The sequence below is a fragment of the Diadema antillarum genome, unplaced genomic scaffold (assembly GCF_040938485.1).
Source record: "Diadema antillarum isolate AM-2024a unplaced genomic scaffold, OU_Dant_1.0 seq00000439_RagTag, whole genome shotgun sequence".
NCBI classification, from domain to species: domain Eukaryota; kingdom Metazoa; phylum Echinodermata; class Echinoidea; order Diadematoida; family Diadematidae; genus Diadema; species Diadema antillarum.
In genome coordinates this window covers 264,878-277,093 of record NW_027271415.1, presented here as the reverse complement: position 1 = coordinate 277,093, position 12,216 = coordinate 264,878, and the positions used below count along the sequence as shown (strand labels likewise).

General features: G+C 38.6%; 1 protein-coding gene across 1 annotated transcript in view; it reads left to right on the top strand.

The window, feature by feature from the left end:
• Positions 1–7,523, top strand: part of LOC139732596 (uncharacterized) — a 40,955-nt gene extending 33,432 nt beyond the window's left edge. Inside the window, exons 9-13 of the mRNA XM_071643452.1 lie at positions 1,162–1,246; positions 1,636–1,760; positions 2,526–2,675; positions 4,650–5,923; positions 7,063–7,523. Of these exons, the coding sequence (XP_071499553.1) occupies positions 1,162–1,246; positions 1,636–1,760; positions 2,526–2,675; positions 4,650–5,923; positions 7,063–7,523 (2,095 nt within the window). The remainder of the gene's footprint in view (positions 1–1,161; positions 1,247–1,635; positions 1,761–2,525; positions 2,676–4,649; positions 5,924–7,062) is intronic.
• Positions 7,524–12,216: the final 4,693 nt, after the last annotated feature.

Genomic DNA, 12,216 nt, shown 5'->3' with positions numbered 1-12,216 from the left:
TCATGTTTATGCAATGCCAGCAGGATTATTTTTTTTTTACACTTGGTGTATGCATGTATAACCTAATAGAGATTCTCTGGAAAGTTTTTTTCTTTTGTTTTTGCCTCAAAGGTCAAAAGGTCAGAGATCAAGTGAAAGTGCTGAACTAATTTTTTCCTCCATATCTCGGAAGTGGCTCAAGTTATCTTGAAATGTACTACATATTTATGCATGTTCTGCCTGACAGTGATTATCTTATGAATTTTAGGGTCAAAGGCCAGATGAAAATGGTAACAATTTACTATTCAATACAGAAATTACACTTTTTCTCCATACCTTGAAAATTACACAATGCATAAACGTATGAATGGGTCAAAGTCAAGTTAAGGTCCTTAAATCCCGAATACATGCTCTCCTATTCATCCAATTAAACCTAGGTCAAGGAAGGTGAACATTCAACACATTTGTAACAAACTTGTCATTTTAATATTTTGCTGATTTTGTGAAAATGTAATCACACATTGTCCTCATGTACTATCTAGACCTATTAGGAGAATCATGCATTATTGCGGAGGCATACCAGTCGCCATAGCGACATTTCTAGTTTTTTTTGAAGTTGTTCATCAGATGTTCACCAAACTTTGCAGAAATCATTCTATGCCTGTAAGACCCTAAACTCTTTAAATTGCAATGATTGTGTTTTCCAGACCCAGAAGTAGTTTGTTTGGCCAATTTGTGTTCAAGCATTGAAATACTCTTGCAGGTACATGTAAGTGATAACAAATGTTCCTGACAATGAAAGGCAGCGGTGGCTTAGTTAGGCAGCTATGAATGGTTGAGAAGATTGGGGTGTCTAGTGGCATAATGATCCAAATTCAATTCTGTTCCCAAACCCTTGACTTTGTGGATTTCCATGTCTTCTAGTAAATCATGAAATGTTTGCAAACATTAATCATGGACCTACAACTTACCTGTTCATTTTAGATCCATGCACTATAATAAATCATGTATACAGAGACTCGATGGAAATCGTTATGGACTTATAAATGGTCACAAGAAATCAGCTGAAAGCAGTTGCTTTCAGTTGTGCATTTTGAAATATGTTTGTTGTAAAAAAAACTTAATTGCATCTGTATGGACTAGAATCATTCTTTCTTATTCAAATTCTACTCATGTTTCCAGTGATCTTGCTGCTAGAAACTGCCAGGTCTGTGCTGACACCTCAGTCAAGATTGGAGATTACGGTCTGGCTCTGGAGCAGTACTCTGTAAGTATCAGGGTGGGCTGCAGGCAGTAATGTTCTGCTTGTGAAGTCTCTACTAATAAGAATTTCTGTCCCTGTGCAGTTACCGGAAAAGACAGGATTCATATTAACCTCACGGGCATAAAGAATGCAAACCTTCAATGAGTGGGACTGATAACTATTGTAGAGGATGTGTTTTATCTATTTACTGATTGTGGTTTCATTGTGACAGGGATTAATGTCTGTATTAGTGTGTATCTTCAAACAGTTGAATAGTAAAAGATTGTTGAAAGACAGACTTAGTGCGAAGAGCCTTGTGTGCTCAGCCATGCTCAAATTATCCTTTAGGTACGTGATATGTGTAGTCTCGTGATGTATGAAAGAAACTTGTATTCATTACTGACCACCTTCAGGAGGATTATTACATAACGAGAGATGGACGCCACGCTGTACCGATCAGGTGGCTGTCACCGGAGGTCATCGAGGTCGCCGGCGAAGACATCCGGCCGAAGAAGATCACCAAGGCGTCAAATGTCTGGTCAGTGATTTATCTTGTGTCTATAAAACCTATTCACTCTGGCTCTGACCCTTTCCCTGTCTGCAAAGACTGTAATAATTCTGAAAGCGTTATGAAAGGAATTACTGCGAGGAAATACATGCAGCCTGACTGCAGTGAAAGCAAAGTACCAAATTAGTAAAAGTGTTACTAAAATGGCACAAATACCACAAAATATTTAAACCTGTTGAATGTATCTTTCATTTAATGTCTAGTGTTTTCAAACTATCTGAAGAAAATGCATATTTTACACATGATGTGTCAAGCAAAGCAAGGATGGACTGTTTTCACATGCACTCCATTACAGAGAAAGATATTTCCTATTACTAACATTCCAGAAAATTGCACAAACCATTTCTTACCAAGACCACCCCCTTTTCCTTGTAGGAACTGTTAAATACAACTTACCTCTCTTATGGGTATCATGTAGTGATTTTTATGCCAAATAAATTTATTACCCTGTTGATTCTATGACAAGGCAGCTTACAGTGTTTTTCTTTTAACAGGTACAGTACATACTTATTATATGTGACACTACTATAACACTGATGAATATTTTTCTTTGTAAATTTGTTCAAAGATAATTGAATAATCCTATTTTCATCTTACCATTAACAACAGTATGATTCATTTTTCAAAACCAGTATCATGCCCTGTGAAGCACACATCTTAGCAATACTGCGATGACTTTGTGAGGAAACTTTAAAATCGAGGCTATGTTTGCATTTTGGTTTTGCCGCTCCGCAGGTCCTTTGGAGTGATGATGCTGGAACTGTCGACCTGCGGGGACCAGCCCTACCCGGACCTGAGCGATGAGCAGGTCCTGCGGCAGGTGGTCGTGGAACAGCAGATCAAACTTGACAAGCCCAGCCTGAAGATCAAGTATGCAGACAGATGGTGAGTCCTGGTTCTTCTGTTTCACGACGTGTGTGTGCGTTATGGTCCGTATCAATGCTGTAAAATGAGGAATGTTTGCATGCATTTTAATTTCACTAATTTTTCGAGAGCCAAGATTCGCGAAATTAAAATGTACATGAAAGTTCTGGTCTACACTGTGTCCCTTAAATGCCATTAGCGATTTGCTCAAAAATTTCATGCTGCAAAAAAGGCCATCGGCTCCGATTCGCAGATATTTCATGATATCATGTTTTACAGTAGTTTTCTTTAACTATTAGTCACGGGAGATGGTGAAATACTTCTAGATTTGTGTGTAATGCAGGTAAATATTGTACTGTGATTTCACCTTGTTTTTGCTTTAGAAAACTTTTAAAGTTTTGAACAAAAAAAATCAATTGGAAACTTGCACCTGCATACAGAGTGGTTATCCCACCATAAAAGCCTATAAGTCTTATCCCCCTGGACAAAAACTAGAATATAAACATCTCTGGCCTGCTGCATTTTACAATGAGAATATATTGTAGGATAGAATAGTCAGTGTTTCCAGAGTACAGCTGCTGAAGGGCTCATGGCTGGTTGGTTGATGCTGAACTACCCTCATGTTAAACCACATTAATCATAGGTTGCAATTTTTGTTGAGTGGTTTCTAAAAGACCCTGGATATCACCAAGCAATGCATTTATATCTCTCTATCCAATTTTTTCTTCCATTAATTGTGTTTAAAGGGATGGTATAGTTTTAGTTGTGGTCCTAATAAAAGGTGGGTCCCACCTTTTATTACGACCACTTTGTTTTGGGATATCTCCGCCACTTAAAAACAGATTTTCATCATAAACTTGGAATTCCTCTTTGATCTATCATACTTTATAAGTGATTTGATGAATATCAGTTTTGAAATAGCTGAGATACCCCAAAACAAAGTGGTCCTAATAAAAGGTCGGTCCTGCCTTTTATTCGGACCACAACTAAAACTATACCATCCCTTTAAATAGCAGAATCATGGCCAACACAATCCTAAAATATTTATCAGCGCATTTTGCTGTCGTTTATGGGTTCCCACACGCTACTTTACTGTCTTACACTTCCCAGTTTGCTCTCCTTCTTTGACAAGTGTCTTCTATGATGTATGGAATATGATATGAGAATGGGCATGTGAACTCAAAGACCTGCAGGTCATGGACATTCAGTTAGTCTTTTCCATTTCCCAGGCAGCCCCCTCACCTGTATGGAAATCTTATCTTCTCACGTAATACTATACAAATAATGACTGCTATGAGGGGCACAGTTAAAATTATGGGCCCAAGGTGATGTGAAAACCGTAACTATGCCCGAAGCGAAGCTGAGGGCATGGTTATGGTTTTCACATCACCGAGGGCCTACATAATTTTAACTGTACCCCGAATATCAAGCAGTCATTATTTGTTTTATATACCGAAAATATAGATTCCGAAATATAGATACCGAAAATATAGATTCTAGTCTCTTTTACAGCACTCGTAATCAATGCTGATCGACAGCGCGGCGGTCATATCGTATCATTGGTGCGTACAGTGATCATGTGTACAGTGTACGTGGTACTACCGATACCGTAACAAAGTAACGGTGTTGTGACTGTCTCCAAACCAGTCCGCTAGTCTCTTTTACAGCACGCTGATTGAATGTGCGGCGGTCGTATCATTGGTGCGTAAATGTGAGCGATCTATGTGTATGGGGTCGCGACTGTCTCCAAACCTATTTACTAACTGTGCCCGGGCCCCGGTCACAGTAACTCAAAAATAGGGCACAGTTATTTTCATGACTCCCCTTTTAACCAATCAGATGAGAGGATTCTAGAAATGAGGTATATAAAGCATTCTATTCCTCGCTATTGTGTTTTGCTGGTTATTGATATGCTGAATTTGCCAAGTTGCGAAGTGTCAAAGCCTTAAATGCTAGTCTACAGTCTCCAGCCTTTTATTTTGATTAATTTTGCAGGTTTGAGATAATGATGTTCTGTTGGCTAGACTGCGATGCCAGACCCACTGTCAAAGAAGTGCATGAGCTGCTGTCCCATCTGAAAAAGAATGTTGACCGGGTAGACATGGAAGATTTTGAGACTCGCTGGAATGCGCTGAAACCAGCCATGGCCAATCAGAGCTCTTCAGAGTGCAGTGAGACGTCCCAGGATGCCCAGCGACCGGAAGAGGCAGGTCAAGGAGTCGTAGGGGTGACCCTTGACCCCATGTCAGCTGATGGTATGCAGCAGGACCCTCTGTCCGTCATGGGCGGAGATCTGCCGCCAGAGCAATCCATACAGGTAGTCAGTGTCGACGTCACACTCCCGTCATTTGGTGATAATGAGCCTGAGGACGCAGCCAAATCAGACCCGCTGATGATGCCAGCATCAGAAGAGCCCTCAGAGGCATCTCTACTGTCGGACGAGATTGTAACGAGCACTGCAACGGACTCGCAGCAGCAAGTGCCCGTCATGGACGAGGTTGTCGTCAGCGAGACGACTCCGGTGATCCATGCAGAACCACCTCTCCTGGGCAATGAGTCGGTGGAGATAGGATTTGGGGATGCTCTGGACACCGAAATGCCAAAAGGTGAAATGCAGTTGAGCATAGACGGTATGGAGCACGACACCAGTGCAGAGGCTTCCTCAAAGACTCCGGAGTTCTTCTCCTCAACCGAAGACCACCTCCTAGTGAATGCCAGCACCCCGTTCGCCTCCTTACAGACAGCTGGTGATACCAGCTCCTCCTCAGATGCCTACAACACAGCCTTGAGCAGCATGCTTGATAGTGGCGACAACACTGTCACTTTCACCGAGTCTTTCAACACCAAGTCCAGCAATCCCTTCAGTGCCGCGGAATCCTCCGATCCGGGGGTCTTCGCCTCGGCAGTTGAATCCGCAGGCGATGCTTCGAACCAGGACAGCCTGGACTTCGCCAACAGCAACGGGTTCGGGGAATTTGAGAGCTCGGACCTCTCATTCGGCCTGACCTCGGGGGAAGACAGCTCGACAGTGAAGGAGACACCAACTCCCGGTGCAAAGATCGAATACGGAGACCTCCTTGGAGATTTCTCACAATCTTCCTCAACCCTCTTCAACACCCCAACCAACCAGCCATCAAATACATCCATTAACTTCAACATTGACGTTGAGACTCCTGCAGTTGCTGACACGTCCAATAATGTCTTTGCGCCAAACGACTCGCCCGTCAAGGAACAGTCCCTACAGAGCTTTGGAGCTATCACCCTGGAAGGTGAACAGAGAAGAATTTGAAAGTTAGCATGCATGCACCATAAAAATGTGACATAGATTTGGAATGTTCTGTAGTAGTACAATGCACTCCTGTTATAACAAACACAGTTATAATGAAACTCTTGTTGCAATAAAGTAAAAGTTCTGGCACCAAAATTGTTATCTATATATCTTTATTTACTTTATTCTTTGGCTAGAACACAATTTCAATACAACAAAGGAAAACTGTTGGTCCCGTAGACTTTGATATAATGGGAGTTCCTTGTATAAAAGTACAAGCAGTTATTTTATTCAGCATATGCTTGGAAAATCTGTTCAATTCTTTGACAAATATTTCCATGATGTTATGGTGAAAAGTCTCTGTTTTAAAATAATTGTTTGAGATTGGATTGAAGATCTTTCCCCAGTAATTTTCAAATTGAGTCAAATGTAATTCCAACAAGTTTCACTGATGAAGTATTAGTATCTCTTTCTTTTTCTTTTTTTTTTCATTATTGCAGAAGCAATAAAATGATTCCATCTGTTGAAAGCTGCATACCTTTACTAAAACATAAAATATGAAAGCAATGAAAAAAGGTGATCCTTTGTGAAGAGGAAGTAATCATCAAATCAAATGGAAGAATCAAGCAAAATTTCCCTCCAATCATTGGAAATGACAAGAGGCAAAGTAATAGACTGTGTTCAGACCCTGTAAAAGAGGAAATTTTTGCTGTTTTGACATTTTCATGCAATTTGCGCGACCAGAAAGTAGTGCGAAAATAAGAGTATGCAAACATTTTCGCTTGCCATATGTTCCACTAGTTCATGTCTCGTTTCCGCGAAATTAAAAACATGCGAAACTCAAGACATCTTTTTGGCCAAGTCAGAAAAATTATTCACACAACAATATCCACTTTTAGAGTAGCAGGGACTCTGATGTAACAGTGTATGGTCATAGTTTAGCACAAATTAAAGTTACAATGCTGGCTAATCACGATGTGTTGGGTTTTTTTTTCAGATGATTTTGGACACACTTCATAGCTCTTTTTTTTGCAAAATTTATAGTATTTATTGTTTTCAAAGTAAAAAAAAAACAAGTTAAAATAGAATGAAGTGTATGGATATTAATCTATCCTCTCCTGTTCTTGCTTCATGACTTAGGGCAAAGTCTGGATCCCACTCCAACCCCAGTGAGCCCAGACCATGAGGCACTCCCGCAGGGCTACGCAGAGGTCAACACGGCAGCCAAGAAACCCTTCGGTATGACCATGCTGACCGTCTCGTCGGGGAAGAAGAAGAAGTCCATCGAGATCCACAAAGACGAGGAGGAAGAGGACGAGGAGGAAGAGGGTCACTCTTCGGCCGGCCACGTCGCCGTAACGACGGAAGGCTTGGAGAGTTCAAAGGTCATCTTAAACTCGGGTGATTTGATGGCGAGTGCGGCGGCGCCTGTGGCATCGGGGGACGCAGGGGCCAACCTCCTGGACTTCGAAGTCCCCAGCATGGGACCTGGCCTGACGTCTGGCTTTGGGGACATTGAGTTTGAAGTTAGTGGAGATGGTCAAAATGCCCATGTGGTCCAGTCTCTGTCGGCTGACTCCAGCATTCTTGACGAGCTGTGAGGCTTTTTTTAAAAATTTCTTTCTTTCTTCTTTTTCTTGTCATAGATGCAGTTAGGCACTCTTGTCTTGTGCCTGCCTGTGTGTGTGTATTACGCAATGCCTTATGCCGGTAGTAAACCTACTGTTTATTAGTATCAGCAATGAGAAAGTGAAGTTTAGTTGTGAGAGAGAATGACAAGGTTATGATCATTTGGGTATGATGGAGCATGCTCAAGTCTCATCTCATTATTGTATCTGCCATTTTGAATTTCATGTGAGAACATGATTAACTGCAAAATATAGTTTTGAGAAATAATATATGTGCTATATTGTGTTATGTCATGAATCTGTGGATATGATGGACTGCTCTACTAGGTGTGTTATTATTGCATACTTGGTTGAGAATTTCACAAGAACTTTCTCTGGGTCCAGGAAAATATGGTCATATTAGTTAGGATCCTCTCAAGTTGGATTTGTGTGTATTGTTAGGAGATATCTGGTACCATGGTTCACTGAGATTGAACAGATTATAAAGACATTTTACGTTCTTGAAAAGGAAACTTGGTAAGATCGTATGGATTTGGAAGACTCTTTCGTGAAAAGAAAGTTTGTGTGTTATTGCTAGCGTCAAGCTTCTTGTTTTGATGTGATGTTTTGGGCACAAATGTGACATCAGCAGACTGTCGCCTGCCGTGTTCAGGCGATGTAACAGTACTAATTCAAAAGGGTGATAACAGTTGCTTTTAAGTGTAGCTCATCTATAGTTTGTGCATTTGAAATATGATGTAGCCAATATGATTGCCCATATCATAACATATTAGTTTGAGTGAGTTTTTCATGTCATTTTTCTGTAATGGAGCAGATGGCCTGCAGGAATATTGAGTAGGACATAGCACATGAAAAAGTTACCAAAATTTATTTTGATTTTATTCATGATGCCTTATGTCCATCACTCAGACAGTGTTTCCTTTATGCATTTGTCAAAAACATGCTTGCAATTTTTTTTTTTTTTTTTTTTTTTTTTTTTGCATGCACTTGTCTAAAGCATTGTGTCTATCTGGTTGTTTTTATTTGATACATTTATCTTGATCCCCATCTTCCTACCAAAAAATGGCATTGATGTAAAATTAGAGATTTTTAGCATATGTAAGAGGGATTCAAGTGGAGCAAAAGAGTTGAAAAAGAGATTATTTTGCTTCATGAAGAATTGGCTCCTCTTTTGTCTTTTGAAAATATGCCTCTTGTTTTCACTCTGTTCTTATCCTTATCTTTCAATGTGCAATTAATTCAATTAGATTTGTGTGTAGATAAATGCATTTTGTGGCCAAAAACAATTTGACTGCTCAGTCAGTGCATGTAAAGCTTTAATTCTCTTTTGGTAAGATTTCTCATGAAGTAATGACCAACAGCTGAAAGTGCTGTGAGATATTATGTAGCTTTCATACTTCGGAATGTCTCTAGAACAGAAATTGAGCAAATTTGGAACGATATGAAGTTTACTACCTGGTAGTTACATTGAGTTTCGGAATTTACAGGTATCAGAACTTCTACTGTCCTTCGTAGAACTAGGTTTGCCTGTGCTCAGTTACATTACATGGTACTTGTGTTGACTGTATTCAGGACAAAAGTCTAGTGGCTTGGACAAGAACATGCTCAAATGGAATGTACCTATTCAGGATTTAAACAAGGTCCACAGGAAAAAAAATATATGTCTAGTAAAATGTATAGATAATCCATATATAGATTATATAGATTATAGATTGATTGTTTTCATCATTGTATTCAGAAATGGTATTCATTAGTAGCAGCATTTTATATAGCCTGTTTAGTATTCAGATAATTTCATAGTGTTTAGGTTATTTTGTAGTGTTAGAAATTAGATCGGGGGGGGGGGGGTGGACATATTTGAAAAGAAATTGTGTATGGCAATTACCTTCTTAATTTCTCTCTCTTCTACAGGGAGCACAAATCAGAAAGCAATTTAAGGCATTGGTTAGTACTATTCAGTCTATATTTCTTTGTTTCTGGTAGCACTTCTGGCTTGTAAAGATTATTTTGGGACTCAGAGAAACTCTGTGTTGCCCAGGAATTTGTGAACATGGATGTTTTGGTTTTGGTTTTTTGATAGAGAAAAGCAGTAGGTTTAGTCTCTATGCCAGATATTGGAGGTTATTGATGCATTGTATTAACAGTTTAATGTTAGATATCAGTAGATTATGAGTTATCTATTAAACTTGCATATACAAGAGATGTTATCAAAAGAGATGTGCAGGAGTTGTACATCATCAGAATGTAGCAAATAAAGTACAGGATATTGAGATCTTTACCCACCTTTTTGTAGCTATTTATCATCCGTAGTTTTAGGAAAAGTACTACAAGTACTAAAACAGCAGTACTTTAGTCATGTCATGCTTTCTATATTATCAAGAAAGCTTGTGATGTCTGTAGGCAAGAAAATGCTCTCAGAAACTTTCTGTTTAGACTAGCATACTTCCTGATATGAATTGTGTCCTTTCTTTTCTATCATTAGTGTCATTTCTGCTTTCACGTTGTATTTTTGTGTCACAGAATGCACAAGATGCGTGGGTGTGGAGGCTATTTCAGTTTAAGTAGGATTTTGCATTTTCCCCTCAGTGACAAAACTGAGGGGAAAATGTTATTAGTCTGCATTGATTTGTATGTTTGTCTGTCTGCAAAATAACTCAAAAATTTAAAAAAGAATTGGATGAAATTTTCAGAAAAGATTGATAATGACATACGGAACAAATGATTAGATTTTTGGTAGTGATCCAGATCACCATCTGGATTCAAGATTACTTTTATTTTTTTTTGGAAGGATTCTTCATCATATTAGATAATAGGGCCTTCAAACAACAGAACTTGAGCTGCACATATTTTTGGTGCGCATGCATGTTTGTGCACTGATGAGCGCACTCTTGAGGTGCAGCAGGAAGCACAAGGTAGAGACAGTGGAAAGGATTCTTTATCATTTGGGTATAGGGCCATTTTCAGCGTTATGTGTATGTGGGTGTAAATGAGCTGCTTCGCGAAGGTCTGCACTCTCCTATTGCTTTTCTAGTTGTTTTTGTTGGTTACATCTGAAGTAAAATATGTATGAGAAGGCGGTATAGTAAGAAAGTAAAATACAAAGGAAAAACGTGCGAAGAGAATTTATATAATTCATAGTATTCATGAAATCAATCTTGAATATTCTGATTCTTCTCCCCCACTTCCCACGCATGAGTCAAGTATTCATATTTTGCAATGTATTTTTGATTCTGAAATAATCTACATATAATAGTACCTTGGTGTAAACTTATAAGTTACAGGTAGATGACATTCCAAATAGCTTTATCAGGAAAGACTGTAAATTTGTCTCTATTTAGATATATTTACAAAGAAAGGACAACAATGCCTAGCTATGTGCTTTACTTGTATTTTCAGATTTTATCATAAAAAATGACAGTTCAGAAATTCTGTGCAGTATGATTATTTTTATATTCAAAATAGATTAATAACTTGCCTGCCACCAATCATTAACACTGATTTTTCTTCTTTATTTCAACATAAACTTGTGCAAGTGCCATTAACATGATGGCTTTATCAGATCTTAGCCAATAACTTGTTGAATTTGATTCCTTTGTTGTAACTTGCCTACTTACTTTTAACTTTCACTGTGTTCTAAGAATGTTTCTTTGAAATTTGTTGTCATCATTTTATCTCTCCGTACTCCGGACACAACTTTGGAATTATATTGCCTGTCATCATATTGTTTTATTTTGTGTTATTCTTAACTCTGGCATATTCAGTGATATTTTCTTTTTTTAAATCTCAAGTTACCAGAAATCACAGCTCAAGTCTGTGATGATAAAAGTTGTGTTTAGAAGTCTGGTTTACAATTTTTATGTCAAATTTGTCTCAGAAAATTTGTGCCCATGATTCTCCTTGACGATACATTTTGTGTACCTGTACAGTGAATGCATGTTTCATTGACATTTATCACTTGTGTTTCAAGTGAGGGGCATTAGTAAAGTCGATTTGTACAGTGTTGCAGCCCTAATGCTTCTTACTGTGTGGAATGATATCATTATATTAAAAGTGTTGTGGATGGATATACAGTGGGCTCCCATTATAACGAAAGTCATCAGGACTGGCAGTTTTCTTTCATTATGTATCTGAATTTTCGTTATATCGAAATTTCGTTATAACCGAACAAATAAACAATGGAAATGCATAGAGTGGAAAATGTTGCCACCTGAATTTTTACTTCGTTGTGACCGTGTTCGTTATAACGGAAGCGCACTGTGTCAGTTTTTTTATGTATATACAAAGTTGTAGCTTCTCTTTGATTGTTAATTGTTGACTTCACAAAGCTTTAAGTATGTAAGTACATGTCTTTCATATGGTGGAACTATGATAGGTTTGGTTTTCAAATATGTCTTCAACTGCACACCTCCATTCACACCTGGTCTAACATATATATGTATATATTTGTGTTAACATGATTGCCTGGAAATGTCAAGAGCTTGATTGACATTTGCTGTATATCGATAGCAGTGAACAAAACAAAAGAAGAAAACAATGTCACGTAAGAAATTAGAGTAAGCTTTGTGTACCATATCTCAAGCATTTTTCCAAGTGCACTGCGCATTCATGATATTGCTGTATTCACCTTTTTCTAGCTGAGTAGGATAATTTGTATTCAAGGATTTAT